Source organism: Rutilus rutilus (genome assembly GCF_951802725.1).
Source record: "Rutilus rutilus genome assembly, chromosome: 12".
NCBI classification, from domain to species: domain Eukaryota; kingdom Metazoa; phylum Chordata; class Actinopteri; order Cypriniformes; family Leuciscidae; genus Rutilus; species Rutilus rutilus.
In genome coordinates this window covers 35143484-35171075 of record NC_140217.1, presented here as the reverse complement: position 1 = coordinate 35171075, position 27592 = coordinate 35143484, and the positions used below count along the sequence as shown (strand labels likewise).

At 39.5% G+C, this 27592-nt stretch overlaps 1 protein-coding gene across 1 annotated transcript; it reads left to right on the top strand.

Annotated features, from left to right (window-relative positions):
• Nucleotides 1-10624: 10624 nt before the first annotated feature.
• slc2a1b (solute carrier family 2 member 1b) lies at nt 10625-27019 on the top strand. The gene is made up of 10 exons (XM_084426914.1): nt 10625-10955; nt 21151-21249; nt 23933-24093; nt 24219-24459; nt 24556-24718; nt 24820-25007; nt 25102-25206; nt 25788-25889; nt 26028-26231; nt 26328-27019. The coding sequence occupies exons 1-10, from the start codon at nt 10941-10943 to the stop codon at nt 26523-26525; spliced, it is 1476 nt and encodes a 491-aa protein (XP_084283040.1). The 5' UTR covers nt 10625-10940; the 3' UTR covers nt 26526-27019.
• Nucleotides 27020-27592: the final 573 nt, after the last annotated feature.

Below are 27592 nucleotides of genomic sequence, written 5' to 3'. Positions count from 1 at the left end.
CATCATCTCACATTCCCTTTAAGAGCAGACGCACTTTTTCCCTGGCGGATTGCTATTATAACGGCGGATTTGCCAGGCGCGCGCCGAGAGCGGTTCACAGCCGAGGAGACCAACGCTCTCGTCACGGCCGTAAAAGAGAGAGAAGTGACATTGGGGATGGGAGAAACACACCCAAATTAGCTTCGGTTAAACAGGCATATAATAATGTGGGTAAATGTGTAAGCTAGATGTATGCTTTTATAATAAATTATTATATTTATAATAAATTGTCTATCTATCTATCTATCTATCTATCTATCTATCTATCTATCTATCTATCTATCTATCTATCGTTTGTAATAATATGATTTGCAAAAATGAAAACTGCTGCTTCTGTGTAGATTAGAGAATCACAGTGTATGAGCGTTGTGCACTCTATACATTATGGTCAAGCATGCGCCCTTAAAATAGCATAATGAACAACGCGCAACGCGCCACTGACTTTAGACTAGGTTTTTTCTGGCCAGTGGAGCAATTGTTTTATGGAACAGTAAAATAGCACCAGGGAACGCTTGCGCCGGAACACGCCTCCTTTTTTGCGCTGAACCGCCCAGGGAGCGCAAGTTCATTCCCTAGTTTAGCGACGTGCTTCTGTGGAGGGAAAAGCGCGCTTTGCGCGGGTGCAAAATAGGAATGAAACATGCGTCGGTGTACAAAGTCAATTGCGCTGGGTGCAAGATAGGGCCCATAATGTCCGAGAACCAAATTCGGGCCGGCCAGTACGGAGCTACAAGGAGTAGTCTCACTCCGTACCTCCTGACCCTTTCTAGAACCCCAGGGAGCAGAGCGATCGGGGGAAAAGCGTACCACATCTGGACCTCGGCCACATCTGTACCATGGCATCCAGACCCAGAGGAGCTGGATGTGAGAGAGAGTACCAGAGCGGGCAATGAGAGTTCTCATGAGAAGCGAACAGGTCAACCTCCGCCCAGCCAAACTCTCTCCATATAAGCTCAACCACTTCAGGGTGGAGCCGCCATTCCCCGGGCCTCAGCCCCTGCCTCGACAGGATGTCTGCTCCCATATTTTCAACCCCAGGAATGTAAATAGATCTGACAGAGAGAAATTTGTCCTGGGACCAAAGAAGAATTTGATGCGCCAGTCTACAAAGAGGGCGAGATCTCAACCTCCTTGGCGGTTGATATAAGAGACCACCGACATATTGTCTGTCCTAACAAGAACATGATGGCCTCTGAGGTCTACAAGGAAGTGCCTCAGGGCAAAAAATACGGCCAACATCTCCAAGCGATTAATATGCAATGAGAGTCAAGTCAAGTCAAGTCAAGTATATTTGTATAGCGCTTTTCACAATACAGATTGTATCAAAGCAGCTTCACAGTATTAAATTAAAATAATACAACAAGGTTTGTTTCTAGTGGAATTTATTGATAAAATCAAATTAGATATCCCCAGATTATCCCCAACTGAGCAAGCCAAAGGCAACAGTGGCAAGGAACCGAAAAACTCCATCAAGTGACCTACTGGTGTCCTAAAACTCCATCAGGTGACCCAATGGAGAAAAAAAACCTTGGGAGAACCCAGGCTCAGTCGGGGGCCAGTTCTCCTCTGGCGTTTATTAACTAGAGGCCGGATTGTAATTTGAACTGTAAGATTAAAAATATTATATGAATGCCTGGCTGAAGAGATGCGACTTTAATCTAGACATGATGGTCTTTCCAAGTACCTCGGGTGTAACGGCCCTCCATAACCGCACCCCAGCCCGTGAGGGACGCATCCGTAGTCAAAGTCTTTCTCTGACATGGTGCTCCCAAAACCGGGCCTTGAGACAGGAACCATGGTTTCTTCCATATGACTAGAGAACGAAGACATCTGTGCGTAACTCTGATCGTGCGGAAAGGGTTTCCCAGAGGAGAAAAACCCCTGGTCCTGAGCCACCACTGACAGGCCCTCATATGGAGCAGTCCAAAGGGAATTACCGTGGAAGCTGCAGCCATAAGACCCAAAACTCTTTGAAATTGTTTAACAGTGATAGCCTGGCCTAACCTAAAACTCCTCATAGTGTGTAAGATAGAATTAATACGAGCAGGAGACAACTGTGCCCGCATAGTAACTGAGTCCCACTCTACTCCCAGGAATGTAGTCCTCTGAAGAGGAGATAAAGAACTCTTTTTCACATTGAGTCTCAACCCCAAGCACCTCAAGTGATGCAAAACAACATCTCGATGTCGAATTGCCAGATCTTTCGACTGGGCTAAAATGAGCCAGTCATCTATGTAATTCAAGATACGAATCCCCTGAATACGCAGCCCACCATCCTTTTTTGGAACTATGAAGTACCGGCTGTAGAACCCGGACTCCCTCTGCTCTAAGGGCACATATTCTATGGCCTCCTTAGCTAGGAGAGTCTGAACTTCATCTTCCATCACCTGAGCCTGGTCAGGAGATACCAGGGTATGAATAACACCACTAAATCTAGGTGGTCTGTATTGAAACTGAATTCTATATCCCTTCTCAACTGTCCTCAGGACCCACTGAGATATATTTTGAAGACCCTTCCAGGTGTCTAAATAATCTACTAGGGGAATCAGCCTTTCAGGACTGACCTCAGGTGTTTTATTTTTATTTTCATCTTTGCTTTCGGAAACCTGAAGCGATTTTGAGGCAGGAACTAACCGAATAATTTTTTGTACAGGCCTCGTGAGAGGTAGCGAACGTTTCAGGGTCATAGATTTCATAGGAACACTCTGTGTGGTACATTCGCTAGAAGTCGATGCGTCCCGAAGCGCACTTGACGGCGGGAAGCAACATCGATTTCCTCTGAGGGGGACGCCCTCAGAGGCCTGAGCCTCCCGTCACTGCTTCTTAGCCGAAGCCTTCCTAGCCTGAATAACAGTCCTCAGATCTGTTTTCGACTTGGAAGGCTTCGGCTGAGAGTGTTGCTTCCGACTCCAGGCCCCTTGGGGGGGAGCACGAGAGGCAACACTCTCCTTCTGCCTCAGCAGGTGTGAGGAGCTGGCGGCGGCCTCATGGGACTGCCCCCTGGCAGCAGACCCACGAGACCTGGAACAACGGCGGGGGATAAGCTCTTTAAATGCGGCTGACTGTCGTTTCGCCTCCTGAAACCTCTCAACGACCTTGTTGACACCGTCGCCGAAAAGGCCAGAAGGCGAAACTGGGGCATCGAGGAGACAAGCCCTGTCCTTGTCCCCGATGCCCGACAAGTTCAGCCACAAGTGTCTCTCCGTAGCTACCAGTGCTGCCATGGAGCGGCCGATGGCACGGGCCGTCTCCTTGGTAGCACGGAGACACAAGTCGACCACTCGACGCATCTCGCGGATGTCGTCGAAGGCGACCTCCCCGCTGTCGTCCACCTCTTTGAGGAGGTCGGCCTGGTATGCCTGCAACAGCCCCATTGTATGCAGACAACTACCAGCCCGACCTGCCGCCATATATGTCTTCCCAACCAAGGCCGATGTTGTACGGCAGGGCTTGGTGGGAAGCGCCGGAGCCCGCAGGGATGATGCAACGTCAGGGGAGAGGTGCGACGCAAACGACTCTTCAACCCTGGGCATCATCCCATAGCCCTCCTCCCTGGCACCCATTATATTGGAATATAGATGGACATTGGGGCCAGATATTCTCGAGGAGAAGGGCTTATTCCACGATCTCGACACCTCGGTGTGGAGATCGGGAAAAAATGGCAGACTCCGGTGTAGAGGTTGTGACCGAGACTGCAGGAAGCGCTCATCGAGTTTACTTTTTTTAGTCGCTTCCTGCATCTCAGGTGGCCAGTCGATCTTTAGTTTTTCTACCGCTCTGGTCACAACCTCTAGCAGCTCCTCAAAGGCAGGGGAATGGGGTGGCGAAATTTCACATCCCCCTGCCTCGATGCTCAAACTATCTAGCTCCTCGGAACCAGATAATTCGAGCATCGGTTCCACTGCCGGGGCGGAAGAAGCCGCAGCGCGGGCTTCCGCACCCTGAGCGGAACTATGGGAACTAGCTTCAGAATGCTGAGAACGGGCCGAAGCCGTCTCAACATCATCCACTAGATCAGGGACGTGCACAGGGGGGTTGCTCAGGTTGCCCGGGCAACTGCCCATATGCCCTTCTCGACTCACGTTGCCCTTCCGAGGGGGAAAATAAATAAATAAAGAATTTCACGTAGGCCTAGATAAAAATAAAAATAAATCGCAAAGCCTCATTCACTTTCATTCGGGCACCGAAAGTGAAAGTCAGTAGGAGAAGGGCTAACTCTGTTTACGTGGCTGCAGCGCTGCACGCGACCGGTGTAACACGCAATCATACTACAAATCATGCGTAGTTGCCCAGTTACCATAAGTACCATCAGAACTAAATACGAGCAAGAAGCACAACTGAATGTACGGGAAGCCAAAAGGTTAAAAAAGATTGTCCTCCTGCCCTTTTTCAGGTCAGAGCAACTGCCCCTCAAAATTCCTGTGCACGTCCCTGCACTAGATCCCTCTGCGATCCCCATGAATGCAGACGCCGCGCTGCCTCGAGCCCTCGACAGACACGGGACCTGATCCACGGGGATCGCGAGGCTGGCCGGCCTCATTAAACATAGCTCGCCGGGAGCGGAGCGTTCTCAGGGGCATGATTTCACAGTTAGCACAGACAGCACCCTCGAGTGCTGCCTGTGCATGCTCCACTCCCAGACAAACCACGCAAAGCGAGTGTGTGTCACCCTCGGCCAAATAGCGCGGACAAGGGGACGCACACTGCCTGAACTGTTTCTCCGCCATGACCAACAAACTCTTTCCACGGGACAAACAACACCAAATATGACAAACAGTTGTAACATAGAGCGCTTGCTGAAGACCAGAAGCTAACACTTCCTGGTTCCTGTGACCGTTTTATAGCTTCCGGATCACCGTCACATGCGACGTCACGGGTGACGTAATGACGTTGCACCAATCCAGATTGGAATAGTTGTATAGTAGACTTCAGACGCGTCATGCCGAAGGCATTCCCCAAAGTATCGAGTATCGATGCAGCGGGAGTTCCCTTTACGAAAGGGAACATATTTTTTCCCCCCTAAAAACTATACTAGTATCTCGATACTAAAACAAAACTGACTTAAAGACTGATAGGAAATATGTGGAAAATTAAATATTACAAAAATATGATTCCATACATTTAAATATGCAACTAACCCTCTGATGCATAATGAAGATGCAAAATTGATCCGAATGAACAAAATTAATAAATAAAGTAATTAGAAAATGTAATAGAGCTCAAATAAATAGACATTTTTTGTTGATGGTTTAATAATGTACATTTAGAGGGTAAAAATAAAAAAATACTAAAGTAAAAATACTTCACTTTTTGTGCATGCATATATGTAGCAGTTTAATAACTTATTTAATGTTAAAAAAGAAGAATCATTTGTTAGGTTTTTACTTGTTATTTTGTTGTCTTTTAGTAAAAGTCTTTATTCATCTGCCGAGGTGCAGTATTTAACAATGCCCTGCAGTGGTCTTATTAACAAACCCACGAGACATGGGAACGGTTTCATGCCTTCTCCAATTGGCCTGAATGGGGGCAGTGACTCAGCAGGGTGAAACTGGCAGAGAGGGCACTGGGCGTTTCAGGCTTGTCAGTTCTGCAACCAGTGTATCAGATTTCACCGCTATGAAAGCCCTCGCCTCAACTGCTCCGGTGCTAAAATGTCATAGGTAGAGTGAAGTTTAGATTACCGGTCAGAACGTGCATATGCGAGGCCAACGCCAGGACTGTGGCTGGATTCACTCCCAGTGACAGTCACTGATACAGAGACATCTATTCTGTGCATAGCGGTCAAGGATGCCAGCTGACTGGGTATCAGTTTGGACAGCTCGGAAAAAAAAGGGGTTGTTTTAAAAAACAAAATGTTTCTATGGCATCCCTTTTGCAACCTTTATTTTTAAGAGTGTATATATAGATGAAAGGTCAGCATGTGGCCTTGACTGCCCAGTACCCAGATTTTCTGGCATGATGCTATATGTTAATTAAGCTCAGTGACCTTTTGGCCTCGACTATGCTTTGGTTTTGGTAAAAACATATATGCCTATATGCTCTTTCCAACTCCACCTCTGAAGTGAATTTTTTATTTTATTTTTTCAGAGCAAAAAAGTACAATGATATCTTACAGCTAGACGTGATTCAAAATGAGAGTAAAATTTCCCAGACTTGCTAAACTTAATCACCTGTGAGGATTGTTCTTGAAAAAACTTGTCTTTAGGGATGGACATAACTACTTATTTTCTGATCTCATACCTATTAATTTCAAAAACCTTCAACAATCATAAAACATCAGTGCATTTAGCGAAATCAACATTATAGAATTATATCAAACACCACGAAAAAAGTACTATAGCTGTAGTTTAGTCATTATTTTTTAGGCTTCCTGTTACACAAATCATGTATAGTTTCAAAAGACATGGAATACAGTGCATCAGTAGTATGAACTACTTTTGTGATCTTTTTGATTTTTTGACAGCATGCACACAGTCCTTATTTACTTTCATTATGTTAAAAAAAAGTGCAAAAATTCTTCAAAATTATTTATAGTAATCATTTTCTTCTTTTTTTTAAAGAAAGTTGACATGAGGGTGAGTAAATAATAAAATCCTTTCTGATTCTAAAGTGACTGTGCAATTTCAACACTTAGTTTCTCACACTTACCGGAACCATTCCTTGGCTAACTAGATTGCTAACTAAACTTATTTGCTTTTCTTGGCCTCTTAACAATGATTGGGGTAAAAGGTTGTGCGAGGTGCACCCTTTTACACAGTTATACATGCATCATCCAGTTTTAACATTTGAGTCTCTGCATAGCAATTCTTGTTAACTTCAGTCATGATAACGTTCATTTAGTTTCAGCATTAAAATATTATATATGATCTTTTTTCTAAAGTAATGACTCATACACAGATTAGCTATAGAACAAGTATTAATTTGGCTGATGTGTGCACTTTTTCATCTTAATTCATTCAATTTTATAGTAAAATACTACGTGCCCTCTCATGGAGGTGTAAATAAGGCCTTTTGACGTAGATTCATAATAAAACATCCTGAACTTAGGTCCGAGGCGGTCCCAAAACGCGTATGAAGGAAAACCACCCGCTTAGATGCAAGGTGTGATTATTTGTCTGTTGTATCTCGATGTTGTTTGATACATACTGAACTATTGTCCAGTTTCCGAATTCAGAAGTCAGTTTTCAGAAGCCAGTCAATAAAACCTGTTACCACCACCAGCAACACACTGAAAACATACCCAGCACTGTAGTCATCGTTGTGATCATATCAACTTAATGGTTTGTGTGCTGTAAAAACATTTCACTTTCATGATAAAATTATCCTTTGCAAATATGGATGAGTTAACAGAAAATAAAAACAACTTATTTAAATTAAAGCATGGCTTAGAGAAGAGTGTATATCCATACTGAGCTTTCTATTTCCAGGCCTGTTATCCATAAAGAAACATTTATTTGTCAGCTGATCCACAGGTCATGTTTATTATCTAAAATGTGAAGTTATATCATCCTCACGAGCAGCTTATGTGTTTTGAAAACAGTCTCTGAGAACAGATTTCTGAGCCTGCTGTTTGACAAGGAGAATGAAATGTGAGGTGAAGTTGACGTCAAATGAAATACTATTATTTACTGATGAAGGTAAACATATGGTATTCAAATTCCCAGAAATTCACTGCTCACTCTAAACCTTCGAGTTCCTCGTCGAGCACATGGTTGCTGGTTGGTGCGGTTGAGGCGCACTATGGAATGAGTCTCGATGCCGGATAAGCAGATTAGCGCATGTTAGTAAGACCCTTACGTGCAGGAGTCCACTAAACCTGCCAAGAGAGTGTATGGCTACTTGTTCCATCTTTGACAGACTGACTAGGGTGTATTTATGAATGAGGCCAACACACCACTGCATGCTGCCTACAAAGGGAATACCAAGCAGGAACAGATTTAAGAAGAAAAAAATCAGATTTTATTTTCTAAAAAAAAATTATATTCTTCACAAAGCCAAAGAGTGATCATGCTATTCAAACTGCATTATTAATTTAATAATTAATTATCATAAAATTATATTTTGTACATAAACAAAACACCAGGGGTTCATCCTGGTCAATGATCTGGTTAAGTCATTATTTTAGTTATTGATTACACCCAATACTATATACAGTATATAGTCTCTGATGCTCATCAAGCCTGCATTTATTTGATCAAAAGTGCAGAGAAAAAAACATGAAGATTGTGAAATATTATTACAATTTAAAATAATGATTTTCACATATTTCTGTGATGCAAAGCTGAATTTTCTCTTCAGTGTCACATGATCCTTCAGAAATCATTCCAATATGCTGATTTATTATCAATGTTGGAACATTCACATAGAAACCCATTATTTTAAATTGTATTAATATATTTCACAACATTACTGTTTTTATTTTTGATCAAATAAATGCAGGCTTGATGAACATGAGAGACTTCTTTCAAAAACATTAAAGCAAAATTTTTTAGCTTAAAATAATGTTTCCAAAATCGTTTCAGTGGTTCATGGTGAAAGGCACTTATGCCTCCGCTTTGCGGTCCTTTATCTGCTATAATCACACTATGTAAGATTGCCAGCCAGGGTCGCGTTTCTGTAGTTCTAATGAGACATAAGAAAACTACAAATTTGACCTGCTTTACGGCAAGCGTTACAATAGTCATTTATTTTGTTTTTCTTCGTTACTGATACATCATACTTTCATAAAATCATGCATCATACTCTACGTTGTCTGTTGACATCGTTCATTCCAAAGCCGGTGATGGATAAATCCATAAATGCGTGCGTGCGACGGTAGGCTGCGGTAGGCTAAATGATTTACGACAGCGGTAATGGACAATTCAGCTTCCAACCTGTAGGGGGACCGCAGAGGAAAAGTTCCATAGTGTTGCTTTAAAAATAGTAATGTTTCCAAACTTTTGACTTTACTAAGTTTACCAAGTAATCTAATTACTGTAATTTAATTACTTTTCCCTTAAAAAAGGTAAAATGAGGGATTACTCATATATATATATATATATATATATTTCCATAAAAGTGTACATAATCTTATATAATACAGTTACCGGTATTTTCATTTGAACTTGAATTTTAGTATCTTCCTGCATTGTATTGTTTCAGTAGACCTACTTGATTCACTTTTACGCTCTTCTGAAGGCTTGAGGTGACGGACATCCTGGAACTGTCTCCCAGGTTTGAAACATTCATGATTGATTCATGATTGTTCATAAATGTCTGTTTTTGTTTTTCTTAGAATATCAAACGAATTTAACAATGTGACAAAAGGCGCACACTTATAACTTACGTCAGTTTTTTCTTATTCATGTGTAGTTTTGCCAATGCGACGTTGTTTCCTGCTCTTGCGGATTGATTATTTTGTTTGTGCGATAAGCAGATACTTCCCCACCAACTCAAAGAAAACCTCTGTGTTGTAAATGAGTTGTTACGTATTACGCCCCTCTCATCTCTTGTTTTCCCACGATCCAAAGGGAATTGTCTGTAGGAGTGAGACACAATCGCTCTTTGAGCTTCTCTCCAAATGCTTGTTGAAATCTGGTGGCGTAATCACTGATTTAGTATAAAGGGTCACTGAATGGGCATTGGTGCTGCAATTTGAGGTAACTCATGCCTCACAGTTACCTGGACACCCGTTTCCTCTCTTGGCAGGACATGATGTCTTTTGCATTTGATTCTGCCACACAAGAATGATATTTCAAGACTTGCTCTGTTTTAGAGTGCCTTATCTCCCAAAATCTTTACCTTATGATAGTGGAGTGGATCTGGCGATTAGTGTTTATTTACTAACCTTTAGAATCTAATATGTAAAACAAATTAAGTAAGTGTGAACAAGAGTTGAGAAATAAAGTGTAAGCTATTAAAAAAGTAATAATCGGTGTCTTTTTGCTCTCTGATTACCCAGACTTTTCTGTCGCCAGATACTATTGTTTTCATTAGATTTCAAAGGAATAAGACATGAAAGGGTTCTTTCTATTTTGAACATGCAAACAGTTTGTTTTCTTCTTCTTACACACTTCCTTAAACTCCCCTTGAAGAATCTTTTTTTCTTTTTTAATCTGCATTTTCAGTATGCACCTCTCACAACTAAACTGTCTTTTCAAGAACATTTATTTTGCTGTGTATTTGCCAAATATTCTTACTGTCACATATGATTATTTTGTTATTAAGAAAAGAAGCACAGCCATAACGAAAGCATCGTTTGAAACTGAGCTTACTTTTTTGTACACTTTTTTGTAAAAATAGTACAAAAAAAACACAAAAATATTATTTTAGCAGAAACATTGACTACATTTCTCCAAACACATTGCTCATCACCGTCTCGCCACAGAAATGTGCCATGGTTAAACTTGAAAGACTGAGTCAAAGCATTGTTTGATAAGACTGATTTCTGGTGAAGTGTAGTTTTATAACGCTCTTTTGCCCATTCAGATACTCTATTTCGTCATTCCCCATTAGCCAATCACACTGCACATTCCCAGTCCAGCCCACCCCACTCCCAACATTGTTGCGTCATACTTATTAACCAGAAGAACACGCACAGCATCTCAGAATCACCGGGTCGAGCCGAGAACTTTAGGTTTCAAGAAGTAACTTAAACCAGATACGAAAAAAGAGGAGAAACATCTTAAGTAAGAGAGAGTTGTCCGAAGAAGTTCGTGAGAGGCATCTGAAGGCGTTTACTCGATCTCCCTCTGAAGCTACATCACACTTGTCGAAGCTGTATCTATTTTTTTATTTATACAACTTTTTTTATTGTTACATTTATTTACAAGTCGACTTCTGAGGAAAACCGAGGAAAAAGAGGCGAAGTTTCAGCTGAGTTAACGTGTGTCGAAACGTCATCGAACATTTGACAAGACGTGATGGAGGGCGGAAAGGTAACTAAAAAACTATTTTTTCCCTGTCAAATTACAAAAATAAACAAAGATAAGAGATAAAACTTAATAAAACAGTATGTGGAACATGTTATTGGTCAGTATTGGTATTTCTGTGTGTCTAGTTTTCTGAATGTCAGTCAGTTATTAACATTAGCCGCAGAGCTTCACGAGCCTTCATCTCCAGCTCTGAAAAGTTGACAAACTAGGTTGGTGACAAAAACCTTAATAAACCCGTAAGTTACCACATGTTGAGAGATGTCACATGGCTGGCCGAGCTGTGATAAGTTAACATCAGTGTGTTACAGTTTCCTATGAACTGGTAGGTGTTAATCGCGTCAGGCAATGCCGGGAACTCGTTTGTATAAAGAGAGAGGCTGTGTTTCAATTCACAAACCGAGTATGCTGCCTACATAGACAACACATTTGGCGCGTTCGTTGGCTATGTCTCTAAAGCACAGTAAGATGCCTATGTAAACAGCGTCTTTAGGTATCATTGCCAAAGGTAAAATCACCATTTTTGGTGATGCCCAAAAATGCTGTCTTTGTTGGAAGCGTACTAGGTTTTCAGACACAGCCAGAGAATCGTGGTGTACGTGCCACTTAATCCATCGGTGGCCAGCTCCTTCCTTTTCTTTTCCAATTTAGTACTTTATTGGCATGATGTGTTTAAATACAATATTGCCAAAGCATTATTACACGGAACAAATAAATACAATATACTATTCTTTATATATTCTCTTTTTTTTCTTGAATGAAAATAAAGATTTTGTTTTCATAATGATTGTAATTATGAAAACGTTTTGATAATTATAAAAAAAAGTACATGTCATATATATATATATATATATATATATATATATATATATATATATATATATATAAACAAATATCTCCTCCAGACAAAAATAGGTTATGTGAACCATAGCATTGTGAATCTATAACTATAAAAGTGGATATTGTAAATATTACTGAAAATAAATAAGTATATATGATGACTGCATCTTATTGGCTGAGTTTACCTTAAAATAACCTTAAAATTCATCAGTATGTTTTAACTGGAAAACTCCATCTCTAGGTTTTTTTTGGCACTATTTAAACTAGTGACTAATACTGAGCTAGAGACTAGTACGTGACTAGTGGCCTGTTGTGTATGGCTAACCTAACCACAGATGCATGATGATCACCCATGATAGATCAAGTGTCTTTCAGATCTCCTGAGCTTAGAGACTTTATAAGGTCTTGTTGGTTGATTTTTTTTTCTTTTTTCTTTAATCACAACAGAAAGAAGCAGACCATAAAAACAACCAGAATGTTTTAGAATGTAGAGCAGTGGTTCTCAACTGGTTTGATCATGAGACCCACATTTTCCTTTGGTCATTAGGCTACAACACAACCTCTATGTATGTATGTATGTGTATATATATAAAATAAAAATTTGCTTTTAAAAACCCAGCAAATTTATTTGTGCGAAAATGGTTGACACACACAGAAGTAGGCTACCGTCCCACTTCACTTAACATACACATAAATTGTAAGAATATCTCTTAATACTGATAAACAAACAGTATAAGGTAAGGCTATTAAATATTAAGATGAATGCTTATGTGAAATTCAGTGGCTTTATACTAGAAGTAGCTTATAATAATACAAAAAGCTCACAGGAAAACGCATACATTGACTACAACATAATCAGTTATTAATATTTTGTTGGTTCTCTTTTGTTTTGACAGCCTGGCCAAAAATGTCTGGACAATTTAACACGTTTCACTGCGTTATCACAAATAAAACAATTTACTCCAAACACAACTACGTAATATGATTACAAAATTGTTAATACGTTTTGAATAATGTTTAAATAAAGGGTGAATATGTCAATTTTCCTAGGCCGGACATCACTTTTGGCCAATACTGTCTAACATTAAATTCAGCTGTGCATTATGGTTTTGCTGCATTTGTTTTAGTTTGTGGTTGACGACGTGCTGGGAACGATAGAGCTGTCCCTATGGAGAGGAGATCTGCAGCTGGCTTCTATCTAGGGAACACTCGACATAACCCTGTTAGAGAGGTCGTGTTCTTGACCCGTTCTCAGCACACTGCCTAGTGTTTTGCTTGTGTTGTACAGCGCTCGTCATTCACTGCGCACAGTCGTGTGCCTCGCTAATACCAGAGAAACGTATGCGCACATTGTTGGTTGTTAAGACAGCCCTCGTGCTTGGGTTTTTCATTCCAAACCAGCTTCTGATATTAAACCAGTGTGAAGAGTGTATGCTTGCCGGAAAGGTTTTAGGCCCTGTTTTTCGCCTGGTATTAAGATGCGTTTTGGTCGATCGGATCACAAGTAGACGTGGGAGACACGTTCCCTGCCTTGCGTGCTTCTCTCGTGATGTTTACGCATTAGGTCATAGGCGGAGAGTAGATGTCTTTTGTGGCTGTTCAAACACTTTGACCACTCAAGCGTTTACTCTACAAAAGCAATCCGGTCGAATGTGTTTTCGACTACCACTGGAATTGGTGGAAAGTGGACAAGCGCAAACAGTTTTAGACCCCATTTACACCTGTATTTTGCGTCGTCCACTTTTGTGCACCTTAATACCAGGTGTAAACAGGGCCTTAGATATTATGCCTGACCATAAATATTTCTCAGACATTTTTCAGCATGTATTGTATGAATAGGCAGCATTGCCACACCTGTCACTCACCTGTCAGGTTTTAGTATTTGCGTAGGAGGACAGCTTTGTCATTCTCTCTTTCTTTCATATCTCTTAATTGTTCTCCTGATAACTTGGTTGTTTAAAACCAAAAAGCAACTCCCAAGTGACCTTTTAAAAAAAATATATATATGAAGGTACCTCCTAAGGAAATTGGTTTCATACAGACTTCCAAAGAGTCATGTGTCATGTCTAATGATCTACAATGAATTCTTTTGAGCTTTAGGCATCACCAAGCAAATATTTAATAATGCTACAATGATTATTTCCTGGTAGAGATGGAAAGATAAAACGAACAACTGAGAGTTATGAATTAATTAAGTTCCTTCCACCAAACCACGCGCACAAGTTTGTGGGATTATTATTGGCTGCGAAGGATAAACAAACCAGATAAAGGCAGTTGAGACATGCCTTTATGTCTTCTTACCATCATATACTGGCTATGAAGGCACCATTTTTCAGAATTTGTTCATGGCTGAAAACATGCTCTTCTGTCTCAGTTCATACTGTTGAAAAAGTACAGCTGAGCACCAGAACGGCCACAAAATCAGGTAATTGGGGGCAGGTGTACAGTTGACCTGTACTTCATCAAGTGGAACTAACAAGCTTTCAGTGGAATTCTCAATTTGCAAAGAGACATTTGGAGAAATTGATAAAGGATTAAACCTAAAGCAAACTGTCAGAAGACTTGATTCTGTTGCTGTCATTTCAGCCTAATGGGCGCTAATAAAGGGATTTCTAAGGGATTATGGAACGATGGAATTCCATGTGCCATTGAGGTAATTTATTTCCATGAAAAATCAAGGGGCAAATCGGTGCTGAGCTGTAATTGTTAATCCGAGTCGTTTGAAAGGAAGGGCAGAGTTTTTACTTGAGGTCATTTACTGTAGGTTACATAATATTGTTTGTAATAAAGCGGTGTTAAATCCTAGCGGGGTTGTGTTCCAGTAAAGGAAAGCGTTGTTATCCCTGTAAATGTTGACGTCTGTTAAAAACAATTCAGTGGAGTTGTGAGTGGCTCAAACCATGTCATTAGTGGAGTGTCTTCCAGACTTTACTGAACTAGAAGCTGGCAGATAGATGCTGCTTGAAAAGAAAAGGGGGGACGTGCCAGTCGAGAGAGAGGCAGAAAGAGAGAGATCTTTGTTTTTGTTGCGGAGTAAGCTCTTCTAATTGAGTACGAACCAGACAGCTGTTGCAGACCTGTATTCATCATTCATTGGCTCCAAGAAGTTTTTGGACACTTAACCCAACTAAAATATCTTAATGTCAGTGCATTAGATAACATAATGTCAAACCTAAGTGGCATCTACAAAGAAAAGATTTGCATTTCTCAGATCTAACCTTCCTTTTTTGAGGAATTTTTGCCATTCCCATCAAGATTGCCAACCAGAAAGTTTTATTTTATTTTGTACAGTATATTTATTGTTTTATAAGTTAAAATAATTATTTTATTCTTTCAGATAAATGCCACTTGTTTTGATATTTTGTTATCTGGTGCAATTTCATTTAGGGGGAAAAACAAAGTTTGAAATATGTGACCAGCGATTATACTGTTAGCGAACATCTGACGCCTCTGCGTACACCTACCAATTACGCAATCGCCAACACCACAGGTGTTTACCAGTCATAGGGAACTTTTGGGGAAAGTTCGCTTTGGCAAGCTGTTTCGAACTCTCAAAACGAACTTCTTTTTGGCCTGATTTTGTTCTAAATTATCTCATATCAAGGTCTCGAATTAGAGCCTAGCAATAATTAACCATTAAATAAATAAAGGAATAAATTGATTGAAAAAATCAGGAAGTACAAGCACAGGAAATGATTAGTCCGGCTCAATGTTGTATGATTAAACTGATGTAAATAAGTAACCTTCCTTTAAGTTGTGACAGGAACCATGGTATCCTAGTGGAGCGTGTTTCTTGTGAACTGAAATTGGAAGAACAAATAAAGCATTTTAGTGTCAAGAATGTACAAAATTCTTGATGTTCACTGAATTGGCTAGTGGAATCTAATAAGTAATATTCTCAGTTGCTATAAATGCGTTTCTGGCAGAATGTCATGCTGTGACCCTGTTCAGTGTACTTTCTAAGAACAGGTTTGTTCAATGTCATTCTCACTGCAGTTTTCTGAGTAAGTACGATATTGTGTTCTCTTCCTGATGAGCCAGTATTTTAGTACGTCACAGTACTCTTTTTAGCATATTATATGAAATATGATTTTTTTGGTTACACTTTATTTTAAGGTGATGTAGTTACATTGTACTTGCTTCTTAAATAAGTACTGAGTAACATTAATGAACTACATGTACTTACTTTAGACTTGAAATTATGCATAATTTGCTGTTATTGCTGTATTATGTGTAGTGTAGTAACAATACTATGTCACCTTAAAATAAAGTGTTACCTTGCGGCTTTAGATTTGATCACCACTGAGCAAAAAGTGCTACAAGATAAAATTTTTGTTTGTAGGATGCAGATCTTAAAGTTACTGAGGCTGCAAGTAAACTTTCAGTAGCGTTGTTGTTAAGATGGTAATCTTTAGTTTTAATTGTTATTGCACCTAGTTTATGATGTGTATTGAGCCTGAATGACTGATAATACAGACATGCATACATCCGCAAAGACTGAAAATGGGCCTTTGTTGTGTTTTTAGAAAAAAATATTTTTTATTAAAAGTTTTAATATTTATATAAACACATACAAAAATAAGGCAGTTCCATCTTATTTCTGCTGCTTCTCTCTCTCTCTCTCTCTCTCTCTCTCTCTCTCTCTCTCTCTCTCTCTCTCTCTCTCACTCACACACACACACACACACAAATGGCCTTAAAAATCCAATCATTTATGAATCAAGACATAATATTTAGCAGAAAAAATAATAATTTGATGACCGATAAACCGACAAATTTCAAATTGTTTTCTTCTGAAGGGAACCAATCATCCCTGTTATGAAAGTTTTGTTACGAAAAATGATTGGAAAAATATTTTCTTGTAAAATAAATAAGTCCCCCCCCCCCCCCCCCCCTAAAATTAAAAGTCAGAGTCCAGAATCAAAAGGCTTTTTAATGTCTTAAGCAATGTAAAGATCAGCTCAAGTTTGTTTTGTAACTCTGAGGGGCCCAAAATCGAGAGGGATAAACAGCCTCTGAGCTTTGCCATGAATAGTGAGGTTTATTTGCATGTTAATTTGGTTGCTCCAACAGAGCTGGCGTCCAGTTGCCTGTGTTACTGGGGCATTTGTTTTTGCATTTTTTTTTACAGGAAGTCGTCAAGTTTTTTTGCCTATACTTGTGGATGTAATGATGACATTTAGAAAAGTGCTTTTTATTCTTATTCAAACAGCTAAAAAAAATAATCCTTAATGTAAAACAGTACACTGACACAATGAAATAAGCACTGAGCCAAAATATGCATCCAAGTCAACTGTCAGTGTGTGATATCAGCAGAAGGGCGTGACTGTTTACGGTGTGAGCAGTGTAGATTCAGGATGACGAAGCTAAAAAAATTATGTAACCATTAAAGGAGTCATAATGTTGTGTTACCTTGGATACCCAATGCTCTATTATAGTCTTTCAGGCACTTCTAAAAAAGAAAAGTGGAAAAAAAATCAACACAGAGCCCCTCAGACCCTTATTTCTAAAGGCATTATTGTCTCGCGAGATCTGATGCGATGTTTTGGCTGTCGTGGACGGTCATTATAATAATGCAAATGAGGGGCGCGTTGATTGGTCGTAGAAAAAATACACCATTTCCAGATACATTCTTACAGAAGCCCCACTAACTGAAAGCTATTTTCAAACTGCATGTTTTGCATGAGTTTGGCTAATAATGTTTAGTGGTATATTGTTTTCATCCTTGCATTTAAACAGTTTTAGCCACTGAGCATGGACTCCTGTACCGTCACTACTGTAGCTGCTAGTGTAAAACAAAGTGGAAAGATGTGGCTAGCATTCGTAGAGTCCATTCCCCGTGTTTACCTCGAAGGTAACGTTACATACAATAGCCGCATTAGCAGTTAGCTGCTATTTGTTAACCACAGTAGAGCAATAAAAACACAGTTTTACCTTTTCAATTTCTGGCAAGTCCCTGATGGTTGGGATGGCACCTTTTCCCAAACGGAGCTTCGAGGCCAAGTTCGCCTGATATTGCCCCAAATTTGTAAATGATTCCGGTGTAAAATGTTTAGCGCACACACCTAACGATACGCCACTTGAAAGAGTTGTTGGGACAGCGTAATTAAAAATGAATTTCCTCCACTGTTCCCTGATAGTTTCGTCCGTTTTTGGTAGATAAAACACATTTGCATGTTGTTTGTGGCAGTCAACCACAGAGCATCTCAGGTGTGCACTCGGTTTCTCCATCTTTCTCGAGTCGACTAAACTGAATCTGAGGGGGAGAGGGGGAGAGGGGCGGGCTTCCCGCGGCATAGGTTTGCGGTGTCCATATTTGGTATATCCTCCCCCGTCTTGACGTCAAGATGGGGAAGAAATCAAAATCTCGTTTTTTCGTGCGCGTGCACGTGGCCTATTTTACAAACCCTGAGGTAAACAAACGCTTCACTTTTAAATATCGGCTTCCCGGCCAGTGTACAATCATTATGCAATCATAACATACATTGATTCTCGTGGAAAAGTGAAATTTCTACATTATGACTCCTTTAAGAAATTGTCTCACACACACTTAACTTCATGAATAGTGCCAGGCCTACGTTATATATCTGTTTGAACAGCGTTTATGTAGTTACATGTATGCAGTGTGTGACTAGGCAGGAATCTGAAGAGGAATGTTTCATATCCAAACCTACGCCCTCCCCTCGAGTAAGACTTTACTCAAATCTTCCATATTTAGAAGGTTCATCTTTCTTAAAGAGATACCAGCACTCTGCTGTGTCTGTTCTGAGCAGTGTTTGCTGTCAGCATTGATGTTTCAGCAGCAGGAAGGATATAGTTAACTTCTCAGGGAAGTCGACTTAGCTGAGGATTCTCTTTATTGCCTTTTCATTTGTGTGGACTTGTGTGCGAGTTTGATCGGATATTGCAGATTTGTTCACTACCGAATGAATGTTTAAAGTGCCTCCTGGAGGTTTTGTGTTTGTGTCTGTTTGGCTTCCTGTTTCGAGGCTGGTTAAACAACAAAGTCTTGAACTCTATGAACTGCTGCCTCTACACCAACATGGAGAGAAGGTGTGTCCATTTCCCGCCCCTTTTAAGCTCTTACGTTTTGGGCAGAGGGGTGTACGTATGTGTGTGCAAATGAAAGGAAGTGCACATATCCAAGACTGGTATATTTCCCATGGCTGACTGTCTGTTTATAAAGGACGAATGCAAGCTCTGAAAAATGTTCAGAATGGAGATCTGTTTACAGTCTCATCGGGCTTGCTAAATGCAGAACAGCTTGACATTTAAAGCTACTTTTTAGAGTTTAGCTTATAGGGTGAATCAACAAGATCTTTTTCAGAAATAAATACAGTATTTTATCCCATCTTGTTATTTAGATACAACTCTTATGTGGGTTGATTACCTAAAAGGAAAAAAAAAAAGTGTATAAACTGTTGCTGCTGTCCCAGAAAAGTTTTGAGTGAACTTTATTTTAATGAGTGCTTGATGTTCTGTATAATTTATGTATGTACCAGACAGTGATGCAATGGCACTATTTGGGCTTAAGTTCGTCATCAGATATTCATATTTGTTAAGCTGTCAAAACTTAGTCGTCAAGTGACTCTGTAAACAGTGAACTAAACAATGTGCTTTAGCTGAGCTAAACCGGTTTTAAAGCTGCCCGTGTCTTGTGGATGGGTAACCATGTGAAAGAAAATGTCCATCCCAGATCCTCTCTGTGTAAATAAAAATCCAATCCAGTGAGTTCCTAAAATAACAGGAACCCAAACAATGATGATGCTGCCCTCACTGGAGAAGAGGGTTTACACAAACCATTTGTTTATAGGTGCTGATTAAACCACTAGAAATCTTCCCTAAGTCGTCCAGTAGAGTCTCATAATCTTTCACAAGTTCAGGTTCAGTCACTGTAGTTCACAGGAACAGTTTCTCGGGTCAGGAGGCACAGCCTCACTCTGAAATCATTTCATCCAAACTTGAGTAGAAGATGTTGCATGTTACATTGCATTTAGGGATGGGACGGTATGAAAATTTCATATCACGATAATAGTGACCAAAATTATCGTGATTATCAATTTTATCACGGTTTTGTTAAAACGAGATGAAAGTGTTCAAAAATAACTGATGCTCACACTGAAAACATTTCAACAAGTTTTATATTTGTAAAAACAACAAATAAAACAAGCAGCTCTATGCACTTTTTTAAGCAAGATTATATTCTTTGGCATTTCCTTCCTTAAAATGACCGTCGTCAATAACAACGCATTATAACACAGCGCACACATAATATTTTTGTGATCTTCTTGTCTGGACGATTGTTTTGTACGCTGTGCAAAATTAATTTATAAACGGGTAAGATTTAAAACATTAATCTGCCTTCCGCCATTCCTTCTCGAATAAAAAAACAACAACATTGCGCGCTGCGCCTGCGTCAGCCTGTTGCTGGCTGGACATGATTTACAGTGAGTTATTAAAATCGCGATAATCAAACACGGTTTAAATGATCATTCAATTTTAAACGATAATACTAACCGTCAGTACATTTTATCGTGGTTTATAGTGAAACCGGTAATCGTCCCATCCCTAATTGCATTACAGCAATATTAGCACAATATTACTAACCGAATGAGTTTTCAGTTCCCTTTTCACCTTCAAGGCTTTGTGTGTTGCAGACAGATTTCATCACATTTTGTCCAGTTATTTTCAAACCAGACAGTCCGAAAACAAACATACTTCTGTTTTTTTTATTTTTTTTTTATCTTTGGAATGAGGAAAGTGATTTTTACTCTGAGCACTTCCCTGAGAGATATTGAAATATATCTCATAAATCTGCAGAAAAATAAATAAAACCTTTCAGGAAGTCATCTCAGTGAGAGAATACTTTCTATTGTATTGAAAGAGAAGGAAATTAAATTCTTGTCATTTTTTGCAACACGAATCTTTAAAGCCCCACCAGGAAGGGGGGGCGGGGGATGCTGGATATTTAAACAATAGAATTCTTTTGGGAATACCGAAGATTATTTATAAATATGTTTGGATTGCTCTTTTCTTTTAACCTTTTAGACCAAAGGCCCCCATAAACTAAGTGATTAGCGCTGGTTGGCTAAAATGTGGAGCTGTGGTACTGTCTTTCATTTTTGAGGAAGGACAGAATTAAAACGAGCTCTTCAACTACCATGACAATAATCAGAATGTCAAACAATAGGTTACCACACCTCTGAGAATACTTCTGTTTAATATAGTCAGGTCTGGCCAATCATTGCTTTCGGCCTGAGGGTAATAGAGCTCCATTGAACAAAGAGATGGTGTTTCAAAACAATTCATTGTGTATCAAAAAATGACTCACTCTTCTTCTTTTTTTTTATGCTTCCCTCAGCAGGGACTGACCTTGCCGCTGATGCTGGCTGTGGGGACGGCTGTGATCGGCTCACTTCAGTTCGGCTACAACACGGGTGTAATCAATGCCCCGCAAAATGTGAGTGACAAGTACATGCTCCCACACACACAAAGTCTGAGTGACAAACTCTTTACTGTTCACCCCAACATCCCATGTCCTTGTACTTTGACTTTATAGGAACCCTACCCCCTCACTTATTTATTACATACTGCTGCAGCTGTCTCCAAATCCCTGTCTGTCAGTAGACACACACACACATACACACTCATGCCAACGCAACCCAAATGCTGCCTGTTAAACCTGGAGTTACTCTATACAGCTCCTCTGGGACATTTTGCCTTTCATCTACATGTTATTAGGCAATTTGCATCTGTTAAATGATAAGCTTTTGCCTCTCAAATGAATATTAAATATATTCTCTGTTCTGGTACAGGGTGAAGGTCATCTCACACATAGCACAACTTGTTCAGACGTGCATGTTGAACTAGGGGCCAGGCTTTGCTTATGTGAAGTGAATGGAGCTTTTCTGTCTTTTAGACATTATACACACAGTGTATAGATTCTATATTCTCACTTAAGCCGGCGGGGACACACTTGATGACTGGAAGGCCGATTATGAATGTAATTTGATACTTATGACTGATCATGCCCAAACGCGCTGAGTCAGAGACAGTTGCATTCAGTCGGTGTTCACAGTCAGTGTTTAAAATCTGCTCCAGTCATTGGAAACAGTCTGTGTGTTCAGTTCAGTCTTGCAATGTTTTAGCTAGTCGTTAAGTGTGTCCATGGCATTAGAGAAACCAGAGCAGAATTTGTTTGCAACTGTATCACACACACACACACACACACACACACACACACACACACACACACACACACACACACACACACACACACACACATTACCGGTCAAAAGTTTGAGGTTCTTTAAAATGTAATGTTTTTCAAAGATTGTTTATTTGATCAAAAACACAATAAAAACAGTTTTTAAATTGTAAGAATATTTCATAATATAGCTGTTTTCTATTTTAAATTATTTTAAAATGTATTTTTTTCCTGTGATGCAAAGCTGAAGCATTATAATATGCTAATTTCGTGCTTAAGAAACATTTCATATTTTTCGCACACCTGCTTAATATTTAATATCTATATGGTGATCTATATATCTATATATTGGTTTTCAGCCAATATTAGCATTTTTTTTATTTATTATTGGTATTGGTCAATAAATAGTGTCGGCATCCGTATTTAAAAACACTGAAAAACGTAATCTTTACCGAGTCTCAAAATGGAAACCATTTTTCACAATATTATTCATTATAATGTTGTGATGCACACACTTGTAGCATTTAAATTAATTAAATTACGATTTTAACATTGGCCATTTATCTGCCAATTGTTATCGGCTTGAATTTTTTAATAGGTGCATCCGTAGAGTTTTAACTACTGAAATACCAACAGGATATACACACCGGACTCCGGTAATGAATGGCATGTTTGCTTTCACTCTTTGTGTTGCTGACAGTTGTAACAATAGTTTTAGTGCGTGAAACAGTTTTAGGGCTGTGGTGAGGCCAAAATAAGACTAACGTGTGGGGGTGTGGGTCTGACGCAGACCCTCTCTATAAATAATCATTTCGATAAGATTACCTCAAGGGCTCCTTGTCTGCAGACCTCCTTTACTGCACAAATCACCAAAACTATATTGTGTCACAATGCACTATCTATCCTGAAACTCCTCTAAGAATGGACTGTATTATTTGTGACCAGGTGGATCTTTTTAAAGACTTTAAAGGAGTAGTCAACCTGATTAAATAAAAATTGTCATCATTTACTCACCCTCATGTCTTTTCAAACCCATTTGACTTTAATTTGTCATACAATGACAGTGGATTGGGACTGCTGACAGCTGTGGTCATCTTTTACTTTTACTAAACATAGTTTATAAAGGTTTTTGATTTTTTTTTTTATAAGCAATTTAGCTCCTCAGATGCAAATAAGATTACATTTAGGTTTGTTAGAAACCAGTCAACTTGCACAGTGAATATATAACCAATAACTAGTATCACTCCTTCAGCTCACAGTGGTTCTATTAAAAACACCACAGCGTTGTGTAACAGGTTTGTATAATGAGGGGTTAAGCCATGAGGCACATGAATTTAACCATGCCTGATATTTAGGTGATGAATGCACTGAGGGGCTTTCTGCATGCCTAAAGTGTCAGACAGCTGATGGTCGAGAGAAGACAGACAGGAAGTAGTTGTAGAACTGGCTTGCTGACCTTAATACATCAACAGATCATACAGATTTGGGTGACATTCCTCTAAAAGCCACCAGTGCTTTATAAGGGTTAGCTGCAGACAGTCTCTGTTTATCAACAAACACTCAGAAACCTGATTCCTCTGTGTGTCTCACTTTCCATCACAAAATCATGTGATCTAATACTGAGCTGGGCAGCGAGCCCCCTACTGGACAGAATTGCTCATGAGAACATAAATCTCAAACAAATGTACAATTATTTAAAGCATAAAATTATAAGTTATTTTTTTTAATATAAAGAATTTTTTACATTATTAAGTGTGCTATTTTTTTATCTGATTAAACATACATTTTTTTTTTTTTATAAAATGTGCTGAACTACATTATCAGAATAATAATAATAATAATAAAATATATTCAGACCTTGTATGTAATATTTCTGTAAATTTCAACGTGTTGTCTGTCACAATTTGAAGGATAATTGTCTATATTTGTGTTTTAGGTCATTGAGAAGTTCTACAATGAGACATGGTTAGCTCGATATGAGGAGATCATCCCTAAAACGACCATGACTACGCTCTGGTCTCTGTCGGTGGCCATCTTCTCTGTGGGCGGCATTGTTGGATCATTCTCCGTCGGGCTGTTTGTCAACCGTTTTGGAAGGTGAAGTACTGTTGTAACTTCATTATTTAAGGCCTTGTTTACAGCCTGAACTACTCAGTCCTGGTTTCTGATGGTTATTGGATGATTAAATGTTTGATGATAAAACTTTATTTTTCTAATTTCAGGAGGAACTCCATGCTCATGGCTAATGTCCTGGCTTTCGTCGCTGCAGCACTCATGGGCTTCTCTAAGATGGCTGCGTCCTGGGAGATGCTCATTATTGGACGGTTCGTGGTGGGCCTTTACTCTGGTCTGACCACAGGCTTTGTGCCCATGTACGTGGGCGAGGTGGCTCCCACAGCTCTCAGAGGAGCCCTTGGCACCCTCCATCAGCTGGGCATTGTTATTGGCATCCTCATGGCACAGGTACACATTTTGGACATCTAAATAAATCATTTCTGCCATTTCAGTTACCATTTTGATTTGTTTTTCTATATTTATGTTCTGTTTTGTGTATTGTAGATCTTTGGTATGGATGTAATTATGGGTAACGACACCATGTGGCCGTTCCTCCTGGGCTTTACCTTCATCCCAGCCCTGCTGCAGTGCTGTTTACTGCCCATCTGCCCCGAGAGCCCTCGATTTCTCCTCATCATCCGCAACGAGGAAAACAAAGCCAAAACAGGTGAGCACGGACCCACATCACCTACACATCCACATGTATCCAACATAGGATACAGCAGAGTGCTTTCGTTAGTGTAAACTAATGTTTTGATGTGCATTTAGTGCTTAAAAAGCTGCGCGGGACGACAGACGTGGGCGCAGACATGCAGGAGATGAAGGAGGAGAGCAGAAAGATGATGAGAGAGAAGAAAGTGACCATTCCTGAACTGTTCCGCTCTCCTCTCTACCGACAGCCCATGATTATATGCATCATGTTGCAGCTGTCCCAGCAGCTGTCTGGAATCAATGCTGTGAGTACCTGTGTGCACTCACACTTACTAGTTCAATGAAGAACCTAATCTTAATCGAAACCCACATCTAATTTGTGTTAATGTTGTTGTGTAGGTGTTCTACTACTCTACAAAGATCTTTCAGAAGGCAGGTGTGGAGCAGCCGGTGTATGCTACTATCGGAGCAGGAGTCGTCAACACCGCTTTCACCGTAGTGTCGGTGAGTATCATTAGTACACAGACATGAGCATGATCAACAGAATCATTGCTGTTACTGTAATAGTATATTTTTGTAATGTATATTTTAAAAATACTATTTACATATATAATTATTAATGTAATGATTATTTTATATATTTAATCAGTAATAAATGATATATACATGTTGATGTAAATATATAAAATAAAATAATCAATACATGAATTATATATACTGTATTTATAATAAATAATAATAATAATTATATATGAGTATCATTATTATTTAATTGACATATTTTGCTCATTTCCTTAAAATTCACTTGTGCACAAAGTGTATCAGAAATTTTGCATGATTATTTTAGATATTTATTACATTTATATTTAAATATACTATATGAAATACCTTCTGATATTATGATATTGTTATATGAAATAGTTTATTTTACTTATTACACTAATTTATGTCCACTCAAAACACAAGAGAGTGCTAACTCTTCTTTTAATTGTTATTTGCTGATGACCAAACATTAATCCGCTGTATATTGTGTATATACAATATAAAATGACACAATACTAATATGATTTGTTATGCTTATGCAGCTGTTTGTGGTGGAGCGAGCGGGCCGCAGGTCCCTGCACCTCTTGGGACTGATGGGAATGGCTGGATCTGCTGTATTGATGACCATTGCTCTGGCCTTGCTGGTATGCACATAATATATATTTACATAAATGGCCAAGTGTCAGTTTCAGAGTTTTTAATCATTTATAGAGTCATCGTTGTGGTCCAAAGGTTTACAATATATTTGATCTGTTGGCTTTGTTGCCCATCTCTCGAAACAGGAAAAGGTTCCCTGGATGTCGTACATAAGCATCGTGGCTATCTTTGGGTTTGTGGCCTTCTTTGAGATTGGACCCGGCCCCATCCCATGGTTCATTGTGGCTGAACTGTTCAGTCAAGGCCCAAGACCCTCGGCTTTTGCTGTCGCTGGATTCTGCAACTGGACCGCAAACTTTATCGTGGGCATGGGCTTTCAGTATGTCGAGGTGAGAGGCCTGTGGGACTTAACAGAAGGATTTTGGCGCATTTATTTTGGCTGGTTTGGCTGACTTTTCTCTCTCTTTGTCTTCTACTTTTAACAGGAGCTCTGTGGGCCGTACGTGTTTATCATCTTCACCATATTTCTACTTGGCTTCTTCGTCTTCACCTTCTTCAAAGTCCCAGAGACCAAGGGCCGGACGTTCGACGAAATCTCAGCCGGTTTCCGCCAGGCAGCGTCAGCTGCTGAGAAGAACTCGTCTGAAGAGTTCGACAGACTGGGGGCCGACTCTCAGCTTTAAACCCCTCGTCTGACCCCGCTGCACGCAACTACTGAGGAGAGGGGGTCAGCGGGCTGTCAATCAAACATTTCCCCCTTCCCACGGCTGCACTCACCTCTTAGTCCCCGCACTCCCCGATAATCGTGAGACATCTGGGGTAGTAAGAGTAGTTCTCGTACTCTTATCAGAAAGATGATCGTTTTAGGACAGGTTTGAGGTGTCATATTTGCGTGTTTTGGCTTCTTTTACTAGGTTTTTTAAAACTATCTTAACTGTTACTTCTGCTGTGCTATGAGTGAAAACTCGACGGAGGTCACCTGGTCATTCCCGAGCTAGACTCTACGCTGTTGATGTCAGAAATCAAAAGGCCAAATGTGACTTCTGCACGGCGACTGACAATTTAATACTGTATTCCATGTTACTGTATCACTATTCTGAAAGTCTTGTGGCTTTGATAAACCAGAGTTATCGTCATCAGCTTGGCCTTGGCTAGCAGTCGAAACAATTTAACATGCAAAAAAAAAAAAAAAATAGGATTAAATATATTTATATATATTTTGCATGTTAAATAGTTTTGACTCATATATATATATATATATATATATATATATATATATAGCAATTATATTTAATTTCTTTTTATTTAACCCCGAAAATAAAAAACAAATATTCTAGGGTTCTTTTTTTAGTTACATTTTATCGATAATGTCACAATTGAAACAATGTGACATCATGTAAATTTGATATTAAAACTCTTTTGCATAGCAAGCTTCTTTTTTTTTTTGTACACATTACAGGGTATTTTATCCCTATATTCATATAATTATTTCTTCTGTTCTCGCTTTTAAGATGCATCACATCTTTTAAATGTATTTATATTTTTGTAACATATTCACTTGGTGTCTCCAGGAATGCAGATAGTTATATAGTATACTATATATATATAGTATAATCAACTCATCGTTTCATGATGTTACATGTCACCAAATATCACACCTACCCAACTTTCTTAATATAAAGACGGTCACTTTATAACGCACAGAGATGTACTCTTTACTGAAAGTATTAGCATCAGCACAAGTGAATGT